The sequence below is a fragment of the Sciurus vulgaris genome, assembly GCF_902686455.1.
Source record: "Sciurus vulgaris genome assembly, chromosome: 13".
NCBI classification, from domain to species: Eukaryota; Metazoa; Chordata; class Mammalia; order Rodentia; family Sciuridae; genus Sciurus; species Sciurus vulgaris.
Window position 1 is genome coordinate 12,511,349 of NC_136474.1, and position 22,708 is coordinate 12,534,056.

Sequence of the window (22,708 nt, forward strand, 5' to 3'; positions counted from 1 at the left end):
TTACAGTTCCGGCTCTTTCCGTTCTGTTATTCATTTGGAGTTCATCTGTGTCTCTTGAATGAAGAGGATCCTTTGTTCCTTGAACGTGGCTCTTCTATTGTCCCAATGTGATTTGTTGAAAAGACCGTTCTTTACTCAGTTAATTGCTTTCGCGTCTTTGCTGACTTGCTGAGCTGAGCTGGACTCAGTCTGGCTCTTTGGTCTGGACTGGCAACACCACCTTGTCTGGCTGTCCTGGCTTTGTAGTTAGCTTAGAAATTGGGAAATGGCAGTTCTCCAACTTGGTTCTTCTCAAGGTGGTTTTGGCTACACTGAGCCTCTTATATTTCCACACGAATTTTAATATCAGTCTGTATATAACTTTACAAAGAAAAAAATCAACTGGGATTTGGATAGGGATTGTGTTCAATCTGTGGGAGAATTTGGGGTTACCTACTCCCTAATTTAGAAGTGTTCATTTACATTTGAAGTGATAAGCCAAGTTGCAAAGCTGTCTTTCATCTCTTTAGAAATTACTCGTAGATTGGAAATGCAACATAGATCTCAGAGAATATAATCTGAATAAAGAATTAAATCTTTTTTCTGTTTAAATGTGTTCCCTATGGTAAATTCATATAGAACCCTAAACAAGATGATGTTTGTGAGGTTATCATTTAAAATTTACCAAACCATTAGTAGGCTTAAAAATTTATCCTTTTTAAAAAGGATTATTTGCAGCTGGTTTCATGTTTTCAGCAATGTATTCTAACCCAGGACCGGCCTCGTTACTGAGTACACAGCGCCGAACAGCCTGTGGCGCGGCTCCCCTGACCCTTCCCCTGTCCCTGTGCACTCTTCTTTCAGCTGGGGGACCCGAGCAGCCCAAGAAAGACAGGAAATGACATGACAAGCGTCCGTGGTTGCACCCACAGCTTGGTTAGTCTCTCTTTTTGGTGCTGAGGATGGAACCCGGGGTCTCACACCTGCCAGCAAGCGCTGCACCATTAGCTGCTCCCAGCCCTTTCCCTCACCCTTGACCTTCCATGCCCAGGGAGGGAGTACCCTCCCTGCTCTCCCAGGAGCTGAGGATTTAATGGAAGCACACAGGAGTTCGGCCAGACTTCTCGTTCACGTTTGGTTCCTTCTGCCAGCCTCTGTCTCCTGCCATCCTTGGAAAGGCCAGCTGGCGGGAGATACGTCAGAGCACCAGGACTGCACCCCACAGAGCTGCGGTGAAAATATGGGGTCTGGGGCGCCTTTTGAAGGCGCAGGGCTCCAGAGGCGGCACGTGCTCGGGCCACGTTCAGGCTCTCCAAACATCAGAGGAAACTGCCCGCTTCCCTTCTTTCTTCACAGCCCCGTAATCAGCTGTCCAGAAAGTGGCTCTCTGTTCATAGGCAGTTGCCAAAGTCAGAGGAAAATTTGACCTTGGGAAGTTCTTGAAGGATGGGGCCCCTCAGGAGCTCGGAGCGAGCGCCATGCAGCCTGGTCTGCTCGCCCTGCAGCAGGACGGGCCCACTGGACACCAGCAGCAGACACTGCACAGGGTCCTGCTCCCAGCCTGCTGTAGCCCCAGGGGGGACCTCATGGTGTCCCCTTAAGCTGGCCACGGGTGAGGATGGGTTTTGCCCCACTCCTTCCCTTTCCTAAGAGCTGATCTGGCTCTGCAAATTGGGATCCTGATGAAGGAAATCACCCCCTTCCTCTGCCCCCGTGGTCCCCGGGGAAGGGAGGGTGGAAGGAGGCCCTTGGACAGGGTGACAGTACCGTGTCCATGTTGCGAAACCCGAGGTAATTAGCTCTCCTCAGCCATGGCCCACAAGCCCCCATTGGAAGAAGCCTCGGAAATCACCTTTCTGGAAGAGGGTCACAACTGAGGACGTTTGATGATCCTGGAGAACTGGTGGCAGACACTGGGAAGAAAGGCTGAGCAGAGGTGCTGGAGAGGACAGGCAGCTGGCTCACAGATGCTGCCCCAGGAGCAGAGGTGCTGGACAGGTGGCTGGCTCACAGGTGCAGCCCCAGGAGCAGAGGTGCTGGACAGGTGGCCGGCTCACAGATGCAGCCCTAGGAGCAGAGGTGCTGGACAGCCAGCTGGCTCACAGATGCAGCCCTAGGAGCAGAGGTGCCAGACAGGTGGCCAGCTCACAGATGCGGCCCCAGGAGCAGAGGTGCCGGACAGGTGGCCAGCTCACAGATGCGGCCCCAGGAGCAGAGGTGCCGGACAGGTGGCCAGCTCACAGATGCAGCCCTAGGAGCAGAGGTGCCGGACAGGTGGCCAGCTCACAGATGCGGCCCCAGGAGCAGAGGTGCTGGACAGCCGGCCGGCTCACAGATGCGGCCCCAGGAGCAGAGGTGCTGGACAGGTGGCTGGCTCACAGATGCGGCCCCAGGAGTGTCCCCGGGGTTGAGGCGTCTGGTCTAGAATAGGAGTGGAGGTGCAGAATTGCCCTGCTGGGTGCCACAGGCCACTGCTGGACAGAAGAGGCAGGACTTGTCCAGGCGTGGAGACCAGGTGCAGAGTGCCTCAGGGACGTGTCGGCAGCAGGAGCCTGCGAAGAGCCCAGAGGATGTCCCCACTCCTCAGGGCACCGGAGCTGTCCCCTCCGCCCGTCCTCCAGACAGGCCTGTTCTCCGAGTGACAGTGACCCACTGGGAGAACGGTCCTCCCCGTCAGCAGGGCTGTTCGCCTCCTGTACCTTGGTCTGGGTGCCAGAGCAGCCTCCGTGCCTGTGAGGCCTTGTCTGCTCTGAGTTGAGGCCCCGTTTCCACTCCACCGATGCTCAGAGGGCCAGTGGAGACCACAGGCACCTGACCGGCACCCCAGGAGGGAGGATTTGGATGGTCTGGAGCAGTTTGACGAGACTCTAAAATGCTGGGAGGTGTTTACCTCCTTTGTTTTCTCTCATCCTTTCCCTCCTTTCCTCTTCTTTTTTTCTTTTATGCACTTAGGTCTAACAGGAGGAAGGACCGGGAGGCCTGTGAATCTCCTTCTTGAACAGGAAGTCAGCGGGTGGCTTTGTAGGTCCCTGAAGCCTGCAGCCTGGGTGTCCGGGCGGCTGCGCTCCACCCTACACCCTGGAGGAAGCACCCTCCAGGGCCTGTTAAACTCCTCAGCACGGCTGGGTGTCCCCCTGTTGCTGCCGCAGTGATGGCCAAACCCAGCGCCTCAAAATTAGGCTCACTGTCTTCCCCCTGCGAAGCCGCGTACCCCCAAATGGGCGTCACAGGGTGGAACCCGAGCCTGGGGGCCCGCAGCCCCTCCCAGAGGCGGGGCCTGGGGAGAGCCCTCCGTGCCCTTTGGCTGCTTTTCCCGCTCTTTTTGTGGCACTGAGCCCAGGGACTCTACCCCGAGCTACGTGCTAGCGCTAGGTCGCAAGGCCCCGGGTTACCGGTTGGAGCCCGCGCGCCCACCCGCCTTGCCTTTCCAGAGACCCCGGCAGTGCTTGGCTGGGGCCCCTCCCTCCGTCCTTGAAGGCAGCAGAGTAGCATCTGGGGATCGCTCTGCCTCACTCCGCCACCAATGGCCTCCAATGCCTCCAAGATCGTCTCCCCACGTGGGTCACCCGACCGGCAACCTTAGCACCCCCTTGCCTCCAACATGACATGGCGAAGGCTCCGGGGGCCTAGGGAGGGGCATCCTCGTGGCCATTGCACTGCGCGCCACACCCCAGGTCCCCGCTGCCTAGTGGCTGTTGGCTCATGCTGTGGGTTCGTGGGTACTTGGATGTATCTCAGTTTCATCAGTTTAAGCAACGTTCCATTTCAGAGATGCACCCCAGGACGGCAAGAAGCTGGCCACTCGGAGTGGAAAGACCTGGCCTCGGTCCAGACCCTCCGTGTCAGAGCTGTGTGCTTGGGCGGTGCATGTAGGGTGCTGAGCCTTGGCCTGTCTCCCCTGCCGCCTTCCCGGGGCTGTCCGGTCGTGGACTTGGCTCGGTCATTAAATGTGCAGTCCTGCTGTGGGCCAGATAAGGGCTCAGGCTTGTGTTCCCAGGGGTGTGGCCACGGAAGGTGGGAACGGCGAGGGAGTGGCCTCGTGGGTGTCCAGGGGCAGGTCAGTCCTGAGCACAGTGTTCCAGGAGCATCCAGGAGGCAGGGGCAGGAGAAGCCTGGGGGCCCCAGGGGGACCAGGCCCGGGAGCTGCGTGTGGAGCTTGCTTGGGTTTGAACTTGGTAAACTGAAAGGTTTTGAAAGAGGAAGTGACACAATCTGACTGACATACGAGGAAAACCCAGTCTGCTGAGCATCGCCAGACGCCAGGCGATTGCTTGACAGCCTCCTGTGGCGGGCGGGCTGGGACCGAGGAGGCAGCTGTGTGGGTGATGACCTGGAAGGAGGGGACCAAGAACCAGAAGTTCTTGACACGCTGCTCTCTTCTGGCGTGTTTATCAGAAACTTTACAACAAGAAGTGGACAATAAATATATTCTGTGCTCTGTGTAAACAAATATTACAATCCAGCAGTTCAGATCAGGATCCCTCTGGTGGCTGTGGTCGCCTCTGAGGCCACCACACTGTCCAGGTGCCCTGCATCCAGTCAAGGAGGGGGACTGCTTGAGGAAGAGGCAGTGGCAGAGGCAGGGCCCCCGGGGCAGCTCTAGGGCTGCTGGGCCCCACTCTTGTGTGGCATCTGTGTGATCAGGTCACCCTGAGCCCCGTCGGGCTGTGCAGAACCGGCTGGCTCTGGCCCATCATCTGCTGGAGCCCACAAGAGGCCGGGAGCAGCCTTCTGCTCCATCCTTGCGTGGTCCTGGCTAAGGCTGGCCTGCGGCTCCCTCTGCGGGAGCATCACGCTGCACAGGATGGAGACTCCAGAGCCGGCCGAGTAGGAAGGACAGGGAGACACACGGCCACCCTTCTCTGATGCGGGTGCCCGCACCACGGCATTTTGTGCAGATGCCCGGATCAGTGGCTACCTGTGACATGGTAAGAGGACGACTGGGCAGGACTGGGGCAGCGTTCTGGACGTTCAGGAAGGTCCCATTGCCCACAGGCAGGAGGGTGAGCTGAGCCCACTGCCCTGGGATGCCTCCAGGGGGGAGAAAGTGCATTTCCACAAAATCTCGTCTGTGACTTGTGTCACACCTCATCGTAGGGATGGGAACATGCAGTTCATTACACTGCCTTTCAGAAGATGCCGAGCCAAGCCTCCCCAGGCCCTGTCCCGTGGAAAGATGTTTGCATTCCTGTTGTCTCATTTCCTACTAAAGAAGGTCCACACTGCACCTGTGGGAAGGAGCCCCCGGCTGTTAAAAACCCCTCTAAAACCCAGTTCCTCCTGGGACTTTGCTTCTCCCTGTGGATCCTGCATGCTGAGGAAGCTCTTTGACTTCAGTGATTAGGAGAGAAAGAAAAAGTCATCTGTCATTGCACAAGTCTCGTATCAGGCTAAAACTTCTTGAGCAATTCAGAAGTAGCAGAGCCAGCTGGGTCACTATTGTGGACACCACCAGAAGCAGCCACTGCAGGGACTGGGTCTCTCGTCGCTCCGATGCTTCTCTTTCTGTCCTTGGTGGTGGGTCTGGGCCATCCGGGCAGGCTGTGGACCTGCACTCTGCTTTTCTGTGAAAGGAGGGTGGTGTGAGAATGGAAGGCTCTGGAATAGCCCAGGAGGAAGCACTGGGGATGTGTTTTTCCTTTCAGCTTTTGCTGGGAATGTCCGGAATCTCCTCTCCTTCCCTCTCTGATTCCCTGGCTCTTGGGCTTCTGGACTGCAGCCTTGGGTGGGGGAGGGGGAGGGCTTCTGATTGAGAGGCACCTGAGGCAGAACCAGCAGGTGGCAGAGCAAGTGCTGACTCCCGCTGGTCTCCCACAGGGACAGGGTGCTCTCTGGAAGGCCTGCTGCGATACCATCCCGAGTCCAGGACTGGGTGCCAGAGCGCCCTGCTCTGGTCTTTCTCCTCCCGGAGGCAGAGCCCAGCCCCAGCCCCAGCCCAGCCCCAGCCCCAGCCCCAGCCCCGCCTTGGAAACTTCCTGATTTCCACCACGGCTCACTCCAGACTTGCAGGATCTTGCAGGGTCGTGCTGCTGAGAAATTTCTGATGCCACAACCTGCATCTGAGGATTTTTGTCCCAAGCGGACAGGGTGGTCTGAGGATTGAGGGGTTTCCTGAGTCACGTTTGCACTATGCGACTGGGCCCTGTGTGTGTGTGTGTGCTTGTGTGTGCGCGCGTGCAAGCGTGTGCTCACGCATAGGCTGGTGTGCGATTGGAACATGAGTGTGTCACAGGCACAGCTTGGCAGCAGGCTGTGCCCAGAGCCCAGGACCCCCTGATGACTAGGCTGTCACAGAACTGGAAACCTGTCATTGCTGACCCCATTTAACAAGGTTTGAAAACCAGGGTAGGGCTGGCCAGGCCCAGGGACTGTCTCTGAGCCTCTCTGTCATGGGCTCTGAGGTGGTTCTGAGCACTGCAGGTTCCTGGAGTTAACGTGGACTGCCTGAAGCAGGTAAAGGAGTTACGGGAAATCAGGAGTTAAAACCAAGACAAACAGTCTGCTTTACTGTAGATCGTTCCAGGCCTTTAATGTTCTAATAATACCTCGTAAACCTCCTGGGAAGTAGGACTGTGTCTCTGTCTCTCTCGTGTTTCTCAAGCTGATTTTGCCAGGAAACCTTTTTCCCAAAAAGCACCTGAAGTGTTCCTCAGGGTCCCCACATGCCATTGAACGTTTTCCAAACGTTTGGGCTTAATTGCCCTCTGATGTTCCGTGCTGTGGCCCAACCGAAATCACGTTTCCACATCCCCCATGGCGAGACACTGAGATTGCTTCCAGTTTTTCATCATGACTGGCGAGGAGAGTGAGTCACGGTGACCTTGTGAGTGACTATTTCCTCAAGAGGCGGAATTGCTGAGTCAGTGTGTGGACACTTATGGGGCTGTGCCCCTCTGTCCTCTGCCTCTGCTGGTGGTGGGTCAGGAGTGTCCCCACCGCCCATGCTGGAGGCCTGGTCCCCAGGGGGTGCTCTTGGGAGGAGGTGGGGCCTGTGGGAGGTTTTTGGGTTGCTGGGGCTGTGGCCTTGGTGGGCAGGGAGGCCCTGGTCCCTCACTCTTCCTGTCTTTTGCACAGCTGAGCAGCGTTACCCTTCCTCGCGCTTCACCATGATGTGCGACCTCACCCAGGCCCAGAGTGGTGGGGACAGTCCCTCGGGGCTGACACTGCCAGAATGCATGCCAGAATAAACCCTTTTTCTTTTGGAGCTGTTCATGAAGCCATGCAAAGCTGGCGGTGTCCATCTGTGGGCACTAAGACGCTCAGGTGCTTGAGCTCCCGCCCTTCCGCCTTGCAGGTGGACACCCCTGGCAGACCTCTTCCTCCTTGTGCTGAACACCTGCGGTTAAAAGCCACAGGGCCAGTCACGCCGAGGCCGTGAACAGCCCACTCTTGAGCACGTGCACTGGTGCTTCACAATTCCCTCTGCCACTTCTGAACCACTGAGTGGCACCAGGAAGTTGCCTGAGCCCTGGAGTCTGGTCTTCTAGGCGAGTTGTTGGGTAGCTGGGGAGGAAGGGATTTTGAATTGACACCTATTGTTGATTTTTCAAACATCCTTTCAATGAGGTTTTAAAATAAAGCTCTGTCGGCCTCCTGGGATTCTGGGCTCCATTCCTAGTAGTCTTTCTGCGAGCGTCCCCTGGGCCCTAGTCCTGACCCCACGGACCTCGCCTGGTGTCGCTGAGCGTGGAGGCTGGCTGTGGAGCATCTGTTTTCTGTTTGTATGAGGACAGAATTGCTAGGAGTGATTTATCTTTTTGTCCTCTAGAAACATTACCCTTTTGGTCAAAGCATTATTGAGTTTGGGAAGTGAGATGTGAACTTTTAACTCATTAAAACCCCCAAGTCTGCAGCAATAAAGCCTCTAAGTGGCTGGACCAACAGATTTATTTCAAAGTGATTCCATTTGAAGGAAGGAAAGAATGAGTAATGCCTCCTGTGTCCCCTTCTTTTCAATCATTCATGAGACCTGCCCACTGCTGCCCGTTGGAGATCCTGCTCGCGGCGCGGGGGCCGGAAGGGAGCCTCAGACCTCAGCCGCCCTTGTCCTCTGCTTGAGACACAAAGTGTCTGGGCTCGTGAGAAATGAAGTGTGTGCCGGCTGCTTCCTGAGCTGGAGGCTGTGTGGACAGCAGTGGGCCTTTCGTCTGGCTGGGCTGGAAGGACACTTGATGGTTTCCCTGCCCCCAGCAAAGCGGGACTGTTTCCAGGTCCCTGGGGGCAGGCATGCTGTTCTGGTGGGTGAGGGGCGGATGGCCCAGGGCAGACAGTCGGACACCTGATGGCGTCAGCCGGCCTGCAAAGGCATGCGGCAGACGGTGGCCTCCTCTGGAGAGTTTGGGGATGATGCTTGTTCGACAGAGGAGCCGGCAAGGCCAGCACCGGGCTGCTCCTTGGCGTCCTGAGCTGCTCCTGGCCCTGACCATTTTCTAATGCCACAGAGGCTGCGTGGCTTCCTGCCAGGGTGGAACTCACGTGGAGCAACGTGGGCAGTGGTGGCCTGCATCCTTCCCGCCCTCCCGTGAGTCCCTGGCATCCTTCCCCGTAAAGGGGCAGGTGCTCCTGTGCCTCACATCCCCAGACCTCGCTGTCCCCCCTGGGGTGAGGTGGCTCCCTGGGAAGCGTTCTGTGGAAGTGACGGGACGGTGACGGCTTGTCATCTGCCCGTAGAGCTTTGGGACCCTCCTCCCTTCCTTTCCTCCCACTCCCTTCCTTCAAAACCCATTTTTACTTGAAACTGTTATAGAAATTTAGACTCCCCCACATCTGTTGGGAACAGGTGGAGGTCGCTGGGAACCTACCGGCAGGTCTGGAGGAGCAGGGGTCACTGCAAACGCTCCCCAAGGCTTGTCCACGTGCTGCCGAAACTGCGTCTCCCCCAGCCTCGGGGCAGTGTGGAACGTCCCATGGTACACATGCGTCTTCGTCAGTGCTGGCGGCTATAACGACGTGCCCCAGACCTGTGGCTTACGTGACAAATGTTCGTCCTCAGGGCTCTGGATGCTGGGGAGAGGTGCGGGCGGATGCGGTGGCTGGCGAAGGCGCCCTCTGGTCAGGCACAGCTGCAGCCCACGTGGTAGGGGGAGGGAGGCCTGGTCTCTGCCTCCTCGTTGGAGGCCACTGGCCCCTCCTGGGTGTCCCCAGGGCTGCTCCAGCCCCTGGGTCTTCCAGGTGCTGTGGATGGGGAGCCAGGGTTCCATGTGTGTGTTGGGGGGTGTGGACATTCGGGCCAGGACATGGTGCAGAGCTGCACCCCTCCCTGGAAGCTCCCTGGGGCTGCTCCTGCACACACCCTGGGCACGTCTGTGCGGCCACCTGGCTGGACAGTGTCCATCCTCCCGGAGGCTGTGGTCTGAGGAACATTCCTGGGCTGTGTGAGAGCACTTCCTGTCCCCGTCCCGTGCCCACCGACCTGGCAGGGTCCCTTCACGTTTAATATATGAGTAAGCACCGCGTGGCTTTTACTTCATCTCTGTGGCTAGAATGTGTGCCCCAGGGACACTGCTCCGTCTGCCCTGGCCACCGGCCCTGCTAGGGTCCAGCCGTCTCTCCAGCGTTCTTTTCTCTCCGCTGGGGACACATCTTTTTCTTGCTGCCGTATGATCCAAGATTACCCTGGGCCCGTTGTGTTAGATCAGTGACATGGAGCAGAGAGCAGCCATTCACAGGACGGCAACATTTACAGTAAAACTGGACATTTCATGGTCCAGACACCACAAACATCTGCGTGGGGGTGGGAGGAGGAAAGGTCATGATTTCACAGGAGCCCTGGAAGCGTCCTTGGGGGATCTGCAGACCCCGCAGGGACGCAGCTGGACAAGCACTCTAACGTTTGATCTGCGTGACGCCCACTTGCTCTTCTGCAGTTCCACTCCCTGGCTCCCATGTACTACCGAGGGTCGGCAGCTGCTGTCATCGTGTACGACATCACCAAACAGGTAAGAGCGCCTCCTCAGGACCAGGTGCCCTGTGGTGACGCCCTGGTCTTGGGGACCCCAGCAGAGCTGTCTCTGTTGAGTCTTGCCAGGAGCCTGCGGGAGGTTGGGTGGGGTCAAGGATAAGGAGCCTTCTCAGGAGCGAAGCATCTCAGATTTATCTGCCGAACAGAACCCCAGTGAACGTTCCTTTCTGAATAATGGACTGTCCCTTTGTAGATATTGTCTCCAGATGTTGTCTGCTGATACTGTCTCCTGAATGTTAGATTTTAAGAAAAAGAAAATAATTTTAAGTTCTGCATGTTTCATTAAGTACTGAGGACTTATTTTCAGGCAGTGTTTCAATTTTGCTCCTTTTAGTGCCAAGGGCCCAGGTGCACACAGGTGGACGTGCCGTGTTTGTGTCCAGCTGTCCACCCTGGCCTCCAGTTTCAGTTACCTGAGGTCAACTGCCGTCAAAAAATATTAAGTGGAGAATTCCAGAAAGTCATTCCCTAGGTTTTAAATAACTTCCATTACAGTACGTGGTTGTGATTATTCCATTTTGTTTATCCTTGATCTCTTACTGTGCCTAGTTTATGGTTCATATATACGTGGGCATAGGAAAAAACAGGTAAATATCGGAATTTGGGACTACCTTGCTCTCAGGCATCCCCTGAGGGTCTTGGAGCGCATCCCCAACAGATGGGGCCGGTGGATACGTAATTCAGGGGTACTTTCGAGGCAAGGTATTCATGGGCAAATAGCTGCAGTGGCTTATTTCCCGACCACTGGAAGTGCGACTCAGCGCACGTGGCCCTTGGCTTAGTGGCTCTTGCAGTGCTGAGTTCCTGGCCCTCTCCTGTGTCCTGGGGGAAGGTGGTGAAGGCACAGACACGTGGGACTCCTCCGGAAGGGTCCCTCACTCAGCCCTGTGACCCCTGCTCGCAGGGAGTCAGGGCCACGTTTTGTTTTGGCACTGAGGTGGAACACAAGGCCTTACACCATGAGGCAAGCCCTACCACCAGCCACCTCCCAGACTTTACAGTCTGACATTTATGCTATTTATAGGGAAAAAAATTGCTGTGGTGATTTTTGTAATGTAACCAGGTTTTACTTTTGGAGAAAGGAAGCTTTTATAGATTACTTAGGAATCGCTCAGCTAATGTTAACCATGTGAGTTTCTTGAAAATGTTGGTCTCCTTAGGTTTCCGGGGTTGGGTTTCCGCTTGGCCAGCTCTTACGTGGACGGGTCTTCTCACCACTGACCTGCCCTTTGGTCTAGGACTCATTCCATACACTGAAGAAATGGGTAAAGGAACTGAAGGAACACGGCCCAGAACACATCGTGGTGGCCATCGCCGGGAACAAGTGCGACCTCTCGGACATCAGGTGAGACGTCTGTGGGGGTGGCACCCCCTGCACCCCGTCTGGGTGAGGAGGCTGGACTTTGTGTTGTTTGTGCTCTCCGAGTGACGACTTAGTGGATGGCCACTCCCCCGTGGTGGTCAGCGTGGTTATGGGACCAGAGGGAAATCCAGGGAATTAATGCAGATCTGACCACCAGGAGGTGAGGGATGTCGTATCTGTGCCGGGTGTGGTGGTGCTCACCTGTAATCCCAGCAACTCAGAAGGCTGAGGCAGGAGGATCACAAGTTCAAGGCCAGCCTCTGCAACTAAGCAAGGTCCTAAGCAACTGAGTGAGACCCTGGCTCTAAATAAAACATAAAACAGGGCTGGGGAGGTGGCTCAATGGTTCAGCACCCCTGAGTTCAATCCCTAGTACAAAAAAATTTCAAAAAAATCACAAAAAAATCCAATCCACATGCAGCACAGTTGCATGCCTGGCTCCACATATCTTTGTCGATTTTTTATTACTATTCTTCCCACTATTATTCTCATTCCCACCACTAACAATTTTAGCCACACTTTCACATGGAAATGCCCATTTGAATTCTTCACGGCATCCATGCCTGTTTTAGGTGCAGATTTTAACCTGAGGATACAGTCTGCTAGAGCGTTGCTGTCTTGTTCTAAGGTCTGACTCTGATGCATTCTGTAGGAGTATTTTTAAGCAATAGCACCCTGCAAGACAGTGGGGTCTTGCAGCTTCCTTTACCTGGTGCTTGTTGTGTCAGCACACCTGAGGCTGGGTATTCTATAAAGAGAAGAGGCTCTTTTAGCTTTGTCTGGAGGTTCAAGAACGCGACAGTGTTGTCCCGGCAAGTGTCCCCCCTCTACTTCATAACATGGTGGAGAAATAAAGGGGAGCCAGCTGCATGCAGAAGGCATCACTTGGTGAGACAAGAAGCCACCCTGATCTGAGAGCCAGTTCCCATCTGCATAACAACCCATTCCTGTAGGAACCAGCTGGAGGGCAGTGAGTGTGCTGACCCTCGCCAAGGGCAGGGCCGTCTCTGAAAGGTCCCACAGCTCAGCACCCCTGTGCCATGGACCGTGCCCCAGGACACATGCAGCCACAGCCACACGAGGGGTGCAGGGCCCCAGTCCATGTGGGTGGGGTGTTTGGAGACGGCTGTATCTGGCCCGGCAAGCATTAAACGAATGTTATTAAGAAGGGACATGGGTGGGGCTGTGGATCAGTGGTGGGGCGCTCACCCAGCATGTGAGGCCCTGGGTTCAGTTCTCAGCACCACGTATAGACAGATAAGATAACAGTCCACTGACAGCTAAAAACTACAGTAAGAAAAAGGAAGGACGTGCAGTAGCCCTCCCACAGCCTTCTGAGGGCACCTGAAACTGCAAACAGTACCAGACCCCGTTTTCCTGCCTGTCCATCCCTACGGCCAAGTTTCTATACTGTTGGACGCAGTAAAGACTAGTAACAATGACCGGCAATGAATGCAAGTCGTAACCGTGATAGAAGTTACTCCAAAGGTAAACTGCTTTTCCCTGGGATTTTCCTCTTAATGTTTTTGAGCCCAGTTGGCTGAGCAACTGGACCCACTGATGGAGGTGGTCTGCTGTGTTGGACTTCCTCGTCTCCATTCCTGATTTAATCTCAGAGACTCCAGTAGTCGATTTTCACAAGGACGGCTATATCAGGCTTCTGGTTTTGCTAATCCAAATTTGACCAAACCAGAGTTAATGAAAACGGACCTCGCACAAGTCTGTATCATGGCATCTGACATGTCGCTCTGCTGCTTTGGGGTTTCAGAAGCTTTATATCAGGTTGCGCCTGGTTGGTTTAGAATTGCAGCCTCAAAGACCGCTGAGTTGGACAAACCCTTAACCCCTGGACTGCATTCGGACGTCTCGGCTTCACTTCTTCTGGAACCGCGGGCCCCACCCCACCCTGCAGAGGGAGTGGGCTGGACAGTTGGCCTTCACTGGGTGGCCTGTGGTCTGACCCGGCCTGGAGCAGACCCACCCTGATGGTGTGGGGGATCCAGGACTAGGGTTCCAGCGGACGCGATTTCCCTTGGAAGGGCATTGGTGAGGACTCACGGTGATACAGAAGTGAAATCCACCTGAAACCCATCAGGACTTGGCTGGCATCCGTGGCAAAACAGGGCTGTCTTTGCCTCTGGTGGCCAGGAGGTCCAGCCTGTCTCCAGAGTGCCCGGCCGGCATCCTCTGTTTCAAGAGTGCTGCAGCAGGGTCTCCCGTACGGTGAGGGGCAACTGCGGCCACGGGGGTGGGGGGGCTGTCACAGGTCTGCTCCTTAGCTCGTTGGCCTGGCCACCAGCACGGTGGACACTCCCCGCTCAGGTGGAGGGCACCGTGCCCTCCTCTGCGGGCACTCTGATGGGTGCCCGGCAATTCCGGCGTGTGCCGTTGTCAGGATCCCTGGCTGACATGACCCCCGTCTCACTCCCGATTGGAGATACCTGCACAACCCACATCCCTGCGGGAACGACCCAGGGCCACCAGCTCCTGCCTCCAGGGGTGACGTCAGGGCCTCTGACCTGCAGCCCTGGTTCCCCGGGCAGTATCCTTCCACCAGGTCTCCCAGTTATGGGTCCGTGCAGAGCATAGACCTTTCCTCAGGCACAAAACCATTTTAGACAGCATTTGATTTTGGCTCCTGCGGCAAGGAAATCACTCTGTGATTCTCCTTCAACCTCTGATTAGGTCCTTGAGAAAGTCTGGTTTGATCCTATTACCTTTAAAATTTGTAAACAATAAGCGTTATTGAAATAGCTCACAAACCACAAGATTCATAAAATTCTGCCTAAGTGCACTGTTTGGTAAGGGTCAGTACTCACAGAGTTGTACAGTCATCAGCATATCTGATTCTAGAACCTTCTCATCGCCCACAGAGAGCATCATGCCTGTTGGTTCAGTCACAGGCACCAAAATAGCTGAGCTCCGAGGCAGGGGACATACAGTGGAGGACCCTGCTGTCCCTTAGCCAGCTGCACTGTGGTAGCCAAGAGCAACCAAGACTGTGTACACAGCTCGTAGGTCGCGGGACAGAGCGGAAACCTGGAGGTAACCCACACAGCTGTGCTCAGCTGATTCTGACAGAGAGGTAGAGGAGACAGGTGGAGGGAGGCAGGAGAGCCTGTCCCCACGGGAAAGTAGCTCGACTTCACAGGCAAAATGAGAACAGGTGCCACCCTCACGGCTCATGGATCTTAACGCAAAAATCATAAAACTTCCAGAAGAACTCCTAAGAGAAAATCTTCATGATCTAAGGCCAAAGACTTGACACCAAAAACACGTACCTTCCCAGGTTACACCTGGGAAGACAGAACGAGACTGGGCGTCAGTGCCGGTGTCTTTTTGTGATGTCGCACTGTGGTTTTGCAGAATGTGACCACGTTGGGAACTGAGCCAAATGTGGAGGGAATCTCTTGGTATTATTTTTGATGGCTGCATGTGCATCCATATTATCTTACTAAAAATTCAATGGATAAAAAGTTCATTTAGGTGAAATGATAAATGTTAGAACATTGGTTTATGTGACATGTCTATACAAGCACATTGTATATACATCACACATACAGCACAAGTTATGAAGTTACGAAGTTACAAGTTACGAAGAGGTTCTGTTTGCCTGAAGTTTTGTGAACATACTGAGCCAAGTGATTAATCGTGCTCAACACCCAGTGTGCCCAAGAAACGCAGGATAACATTATTAAAAACTTCAGTCCGGGCTGGGCGCAGTGGCACACACCTGTAAGCCCAGTGGCTCAGGAGACTGAGGCTGGAGGATCAAAAATTCAGAGCCAGCCTCAGCAATGGTGAGGTGCTAAGCAACTCAGACCTTGTCTCTAAATAAAATACAGAATAGGGCTGCGGATGTGACTTTGTGGTCGAGTGCCCCTGAGTTCAATCCCTGATACCAAAAAACAAAAACAAAAAACAAAAAACCTCCCATCCAGCAGCAGGGGGCGTGGCTCTGTGGTTGAGTGCGTGCTTAGCATGGGTGAGGCCCTGGGTTTGATCCTCAGCACTGCAAAACAAACAAAAAATCCAACAGCAACAACAAAAGCCTCCTCTCCAGGCAACAGGAAGCCCACTGAGTCAGTCTCTGCCCCTGTGCATGTGTCTCTGGTGAGACGGGAATATTCCAGTAAATGATAAGGCCTGTGAGCCTAGTGGACCTCTGCCTGTTTGCACCTTCACATGGCAGGAGAATCCAGCAATGGCCAGCCAGTCGGGGTGCTCCAGACCCGCCCGCTGGCATGGGTTGTTCTGGGGAGTTAGCCAATTCCCTAAACCTCCTCAGACCTCATTCAGAGCTTGACCTTCTTTTCCTCTAATCCCCAAATACTTTGCTCTCCTGTAATTCCCAGAAAACAGTGATTTTCATTGGCGGTTGCAGAGGTGTGTGTGTATGTGCGTGTGCGTGTGTGTGCGCGTTGTGTGTGTGTGTGCGCGCGCATGTGCGTGTATCACGGCTCCCCTCTGGCAGGCTTTGTTTGCATAAGTGTGTCAGTTGGTGGGAGGAACTCTGCCTGGCACAGTTTCAGAGAAAGCTGGAACAGAAGTGGAATGGCCTCTGAACTGGGCTGCCCAGCAGGGAGATGCCCGTCCAGGACTCAGTGTGTGTCCTGTCTGTGCATGTCCCAGAAGACAGTGCAGGTGAAGTGTCCTCTGTTCAAAATGCTTGGGACCAGAAGGGGTTGGATTTCAGAATTTGGAAGGTTTGCATGACTGAAAGCTGTATCTTGGGGCGGGACCCCTGTACACCTTATCCACATAGCTTGAAGGGACTCTTAAACACCATTTAAAAAAAATTTTACGGTGTTGAATTCTTCACTTGTGGTATCATGTTGGTGCTCAAGAAGTGTGGGACTGGGCAGCATTTGGGTTTCTGATGAGGAACGCTCAAGTGTCCACCCACCCCTCCCAGCGACAGCCCTTGAGAAGCATCTGGCCAGGTGAATTCAGGACTTCAGCTTGGGTTTGACTCTTTATGCTTCTCACCTTGGTGAGAGGCTTTCCTGACCTGTCTTGAACAGCCCTAAACAAACTGCCCCTGCTCAATGTTTGTGAAACTGGACTGATGTGTCTTCGCCCCGCATCCGAGGCGGAGAAGGCGGCCCTGGTGTGCGGAGCAGGTGTCCGAGGCTCCCTGCCCTTCCTCCTGCCGCCCCAACCCGGCGACTCTGCTGGGGAACTCCAGCCTCCCTCCCAGGGCTGAGCGCGTGGGACCGGGCGACTTCCTTCTCCCCACCGTCAGCCGAGGCGGGGGCAAGGATTGTAAAGCTGGGGACATTTGAGGACACACCAGCTCTGAAGGGACCCAGCTGCACTGACCACGAGAACCTGGGCCACCAGAAGGGAGAGAAGCAGCTAGCCGTTGGCCTGGCCAGTTGGCTGGAGGAGCCGACCGGAGAGCAGAGTCACGGGCAGGTTTCTGCGGCTCCATGCTGGCAGCTTGGCCGGGGTCCTGATGGAAGAGGAACCTCAGAAAGGCTGGGGAGCAGGCTGGAGACTGCACAGCCTCGTCCTGGGAGTGTTGACAGAGAAGCAGTCGATCCCCTGCTCCCTGGCGTCAGGAGCCGCGTTACCTTGGAGACCTGCAGGGCGCTTGTTAAGCAGTTCCAGGATCTGGCTCCAGAGGTCCTCACTCACGGGAGGGAGGCGGGGAGGTAGACCTTTTTTTAGTGATCCTTTTACAAGGGTCCGCAGACTGGCCAGTCGCGTGATGGCCTCACATCTACCCCAGCTCTGCTGGGGGCTCTGACCGTAGGCACACCCGCCCGGTCTCTCTCGTGCCCCCCAGGTCGGGACCAGCACCACTGCCGTCACCGGTCCTGAGAGGCAGTCCCAGCTGCCCCGCCTCCCCTGGCGGGTCTCAGGCGGATGGCCTCAGAACCTGAGAGGGCTGGTTTTCCTGCGTCTGTTAGTGTGCGGCCTGGCCTGCTGCAGCCTGACACCCAGGGTTGCCTTTGGCGCAGGCTCAGGATTAGGGTCACCAGGCTGGGCAGCTTCCCTGAGAGGGGCTACAGGTATTTCAGGGAACATCCTTGCCTTGTCCATGACCAGGTGCCTCTGCTGTCTGGTTAGAGCAGACAGACGGGCAGCCCTAAGCAGAATGGCCCCGGGGCCGTGCTCTGGGGACAGGGCCACCTCTGTGAGCAAGCTCACCCTTGCCGCTGTGGTCAGCCACCTCTCAGGGAAACCGCCCCCTGGCCCTCCCAGCAGGCCTAGTCGGTGCCCCGGCTTGGCCCGTCTCCTCAAGTCTGCACTGTGCGCGGGCCTCCTGGACTCTGTGGGCTCTCCTGGGCACTGGCCTTTGTCGGTGATGCTCCTGTGAGCGCTCCCCACGCTCAGGTCTGTGGCACTGCCTCCTTCCGCAGCGTGGGGCTGTGGATGAAGCGAGGGACGAGGGAGGGTCAGGGGAGGCTGCTGCAGGAGTCGGGACTGGTGTGTACTGACTTGCAGGCGGCCGTGGGGCAGGCCTCCCAGTAGCCATATAGGCTGGGAACGGGGGTCCTCCTGAGACGAGCGGAGAGCGGGTGGCGGCTCCTCTGGGGTCTGAGGACCTGGAACAGCCCTGGAGTCTCCTGGAGCACTAAGGGAGCCCTGCCCGCTGCCGCCAGCCAGTGGAGCCTGTCCCAGAGCAGAGGCCGCAGCCCAGCCCAGCCCAGGGCCTCAGAGGACAGAGGTTGAGGGAGGGACTGGGTCCACCAGCCCTCGGTCATTCGTTGGCAGACCGTTCCCGTGGCTGTTGGTGGCACCGCTGTGGGGAGAACTAGGCAGGCAGGAGGCCCGACTGACCGTTCACCTCTGTGCGGCAGCCAGGAGGCGCGCCGGGAAGGGCCTCAGGAGCCTGCGTCGCTGCACTCGCCACATTCCCAGGGGCTCGGTGCCGTCCAGCGAGGACAGGGACTCAGGCAGGGGTCCGGACTCCTCGAGAGTGAGGACAGACTGCGGGTGACGACTGTAGGTGACACGTCAAGCGGGTGTGAGTGACTGAGCACCCTGGGCAGGGCCGTGGTCGGTACGTATGTCACAGGGGAGGCCATGGCAAGTGACATGGCACCCGTGGGGTGATGGCGGGCCACTCGGGTCAGAGGCCGGCCGACGCTCAGTGGGGAAGGAGGAGATTCTAGAAAGGAGGAAGTTTTTCGGGTTTTATTGTTGTTGGTGTGCTGGGATTGAACCCGGAGTGCTCTGCCACTGAGCTACATCCCCAGCCCTTTTTATTCTTTATGTTGAGACAGGGCATTGCTAAGTTGCTGAGGCTGGCCTCCAACTTGCCATCCTCCTGCCTCAGCCTCCAGAGTCTCTGGGATTGCAGGCATGCACCACCCCTGGCTGGAAGGAGGCAGCTTTGGGAGGAAGCCGGGAGGTACATGAGATAGGGAGGGTCACTACCTCACTGGCCTGGGAAAGACGGGAAGGGCAGAGGGAATGTGTGTCCGGTGGCCCCGTGTGCTGGGCAGGAGGGCTTCTGCCCCTGCTCCCCCTTCACCCAGAGCCCGTGGTGGCCTTGGGCCTCCTCATCACGGCACTTCAGGAAGCACCGCTGGTTGAAGATGTGAGACCGCTTGCCAGTCTCGCGGCAGGCTGCGTGGGCCGCTTGGGTTCTTGAACTCTGCAGCACGTGCAGTTTCCTGCGCAGAAGACTAGAGTGCCCTGCTCCTGCTCAGTGTCCTCCAGGGCACGCCAGCAGGCAATCCGCACCAGGCGGCTTCTCGGTGGCTCCACGATTTTAAGTAACGCTGACATTTTTAACAGATTAAAAACATGCATGAAAATACACATTTTTTTGCTGAAAATATAAATTCGACTGCTTTCACATGACTCCAAAATGTATTCCAGTCTTGAGAGTGGGCCAAAAAATGGACATAGGAGTTTTTTTTATTATTAATTATGCAAACCAAATAACAGAATTTGAGATGCTGGGTAATAAAAACCTGATGTGTTCCAAATGCTCGAAGGTGCCAGTCGGTGCAGGTCACAAGTGACCATAATCTGGAGCGTCGTGGCACATAGCACTTTCTCCATGCGCCCGTGAGGCCGCAGGGCTGGGCCGTCAGGGTGTGCCTGGTGCCCAGAGAGCGGCCCCCTCCTGCCTGCCCGGATGCGGTGCGCTGAGCTGTGTCCACCACTGCTTTGGAGGTGCGGGGCGGGAGCCAAGGACACAAGGAGGTCGCTCCTGTGCTGCTGTGTTATCCACAAGGAAACCGAGCGCAGAGCAGCTGACAAAGGGGGCCCAGCTTCAAATCCCCGTCATGCGTCCCAGAGCCTGCGATCTTGACCTTCATGCTGTCTTGCCTCTCGTAAGAAATAAAGCACAAACAGGATCCATGACCAAGAATAATCCCCAAGCTCCCGAGAGGGAAGACAGCAGCTGGGACGATCCTGCTGGAAGAATTTGGGACTCACCGCTCTTTCCACTGGTTCTTGGGCCTCTTCTGGACCAGCTAAACTTCTGTTTGGAGAAAGGGTCTTAAGATGCCAAGGTGTGGCCAAGACCCCCCAAGAAAACCCACATTTTCTGCTCATGGAATCGTCCTTGGATTCCAAAGCCTGGTATTTTCCATGAGAAACAACCCACATAAGCCTGTGGCCAGGAACCTGACTCTGGCTACTTGAACTTGACACCAGATCTTGGCCCCAGGTGATTAGCAGCCCCTGACTCGGTGTTAAGCAGGGCAGCCCCGTGGGAACAGACCTTCTTCCCAGGGCGCCCAGGATAGGTGCTTCCGTGGAAGGGCTCAGATCACTGACGCAGATCAATGTCCAGTCAGACCTTTCCTGTGAAGGTGGTAATTATCTTGGATCTTTAAAAGAAAATTATTTCAGTTGTCATTTCACCTGAGGGCTAAACCAGTTCTTGTGCTTAAGGACTGCCATTTTTACAGAGGCTGGGTTGTTCTTGTTGCCTCGTCCCTGTGTTAGTTACATGCACGTTTTGCGTATTTAGGGACGATATGAGCTGGTGGAAGCATAATGAACTCTGTCTGTTCATGTGGTGGGTGCCGGGGAGGGAAGGCTGGGAGGACTTGTGTGGGGCTCTCGTGGCCTCTGAACCTGGCACCTCCCTCCACTCGACCTTGACGGAAAGTCTGAGGCTCCCGATGCCTCGGGCTGGAATACCTTAAACTGGTGGATGGTTTTGACAGAAAGGTTCCGCTGGACACTTAGCTGCCTCTGCTCACTGCTGCTCTGTTGCTCATGACCACTCAGTTGGTCTTTTAGACTTGGCCCTGGAACAGGACTGTGATTGGGAGAGAGTAAAAATATAGGGGTGGGGAAGTTTTGTTTTGATTTGGTACCAGGGATCGAACTCAGGAGCACTAGCCCACTGAGCCACATCCCCAGCCTTATTTTGTATTTTATTTGGAGACAGGGTCTCATTGAGTTGCTTAGCACCTTGCTGTTGCTGAGGCTGGCTTTGAACTCACGATCCTCCGGCCTCAGCCTCCAGAGCCACTGGGATCACAGGTGTGTGCCATCGCACCCGGCTTAGGGGAAGGTCTAAGTGAGGCATTCAGTGTTAAGTTGCAGGAGTGTGGCGGAATGTAAGATGCATGGCTATTGCCGATTTGGAATTTTGGAAGTGTGATACACATGCTGGAAACCACCAGAGTTGTCTTGGGAAAGCTCACGAGCATTGTTCCATTGTTCTTTTCCCTGCAAAATGGGACTGAGCAGTGGATATCTTCTTACGTCCTACGTAGAGTCACCTTGATACCGAGGTCCAAACGCTTGGCTTCAGTGTCTGGTTGGTAGTTGGGTAGAGCGTGGACCCTCAGACCCTGCGTTTTGCAGTGCACCCCCTGGGTGGGAAACCAATTGGGAGCTGCTGAAATGCAGGTTTGTGGGGCTTGCCCCAGAGACATCTGGGGCACAGGACCTTCATGCCTCGCAAGCTCTGGATGACCACTGAGCAGGTGGTCAGCAGGCTTACTTTGGAAATGAGGCCCTAGGCTATCTAGAGGACTGAGTCTGGAAGGACTGCGGGGGTCCTGGTCTTCCTCCATCCATCTCCTTCTTCTTAGTGTCAAGGTGTTTTGGTTTGTAACTAAGGTGTCTGACTTTCCCACTGCTCCAGGGAACCTGGCGCACCTCAGCAGAAGCAGTTAGCTGCTGTTAGTCTCCCACGAGCTCTGGCGTTGTGAGGCTCTGCCACCCAGTGAAGCCCCGCTGCCTGCTCTGGCCTGCTTCCTGGTGAACATTCCATCTTGGCTACTCTGTGTGTGGTCGCCATGTTCATGGGAATTTCCTTTTTTGTTGGCTGGATTAGTAAAACCAAGATGATCCTCTGAATGACTGTTAGAATAGAGCATCTGCTCTTTACCTGTACAGGAACCAATTTGAAGAAAAGTAGAGATTAAGCTCTTCATTATATTAGCAATACAAATTTGTAAGACCCAATGATCAACTTTTTGGCGTATGTATAATTTAAAATTTTTTGAAGACTTGTAAATCTTAGGAATGAATTTAGCAAGGAGTGAGTCAGATCTAAATATGTAAAATTTTACTATAGGACATAAAAGAAGACTTCAGTGAAAATGTGTACCTCATTGTTGGATAGAGTGATGGAGTAGTGTAAAAATGTTAATTTACCCTGATTAATCTGTGAATCCGTTAATATAGCCACCAAATAACAAAAATAACCTTTGTGAAAGAGGTTTTACAGAATGATCTTCAAATTCATGTAGAAAACCAAAACAGTGTCGATGGGGAACTTATCCCATCAGATTCCACAATAAAACAATCAACAGTGCTGCCCAGGCTGGACAGAACTGGACAGAAGGGTTGGCAAACAGCCCAGGGGACCGAGCAATGGGGAGAAACAGATAAGGAGTCAGATTATGACACAGACGATACCTGGAATCAGTGTAAGGAAGAAGTGATCAGTAATGTTGGGATAATTAGCTGGTCATCGGCAAAAACTCAGAGAAGATGAATCCAAAATGGAACGAAGATTCAGATGTAAAATAACGAAACCATCAGAGTTGGAGAGGACAGGTGAGCTTCCACGCTGATCTTGGGAGCAGGTGACTGCGCATCCTGACCTCCAACCCAGGACGCAGAAGCCAGCGAGGGGAGCGGTGAAGCCCGACAATGGGGAACAAGCCCGGGGACAGGACAAGCTGAACAGAAGGGACAATACCTGGCAACAGGCTCGCTGGGCAGAGGGCACCTGTGGATGAGTCAGGAGCTCACCCCACAGCCCCCCCAGAGCAGGGGGCTGGAGGAGACGGCCACCCGGAGTGCAGCTGCTGCCAATGGACTTCAGAGCTTTTCATCAAGAAAAGGTTATGACGTGGATGCTGCTGCTTCTTGGGGCGGTTTGTGGCCCCCGGCGTGCTGGGCGCGCTGGCTGGCAGCTCCTGCCCCCGTGCGTCTGAGGAACGTGGACCGAGCCTGAGCCCACC

At 55.1% G+C, this 22,708-nt stretch overlaps 1 protein-coding gene across 2 annotated transcripts in view; it reads left to right on the plus strand.

Annotated features, from left to right (window-relative positions):
* Positions 1-22,708, plus strand: part of RAB31 (RAB31, member RAS oncogene family) — a 103,755-nt gene that overhangs the window by 61,174 nt on the left and 19,873 nt on the right. For both annotated transcript variants that reach the window (XM_079108927.1, XM_079108926.1), the window contains exons 4-5: positions 9,846-9,917; positions 11,179-11,285. In XM_079108927.1, the coding sequence (XP_078965053.1) occupies positions 9,846-9,917; positions 11,179-11,285 (179 nt within the window). The remainder of the gene's footprint in view (positions 1-9,845; positions 9,918-11,178; positions 11,286-22,708) is intronic.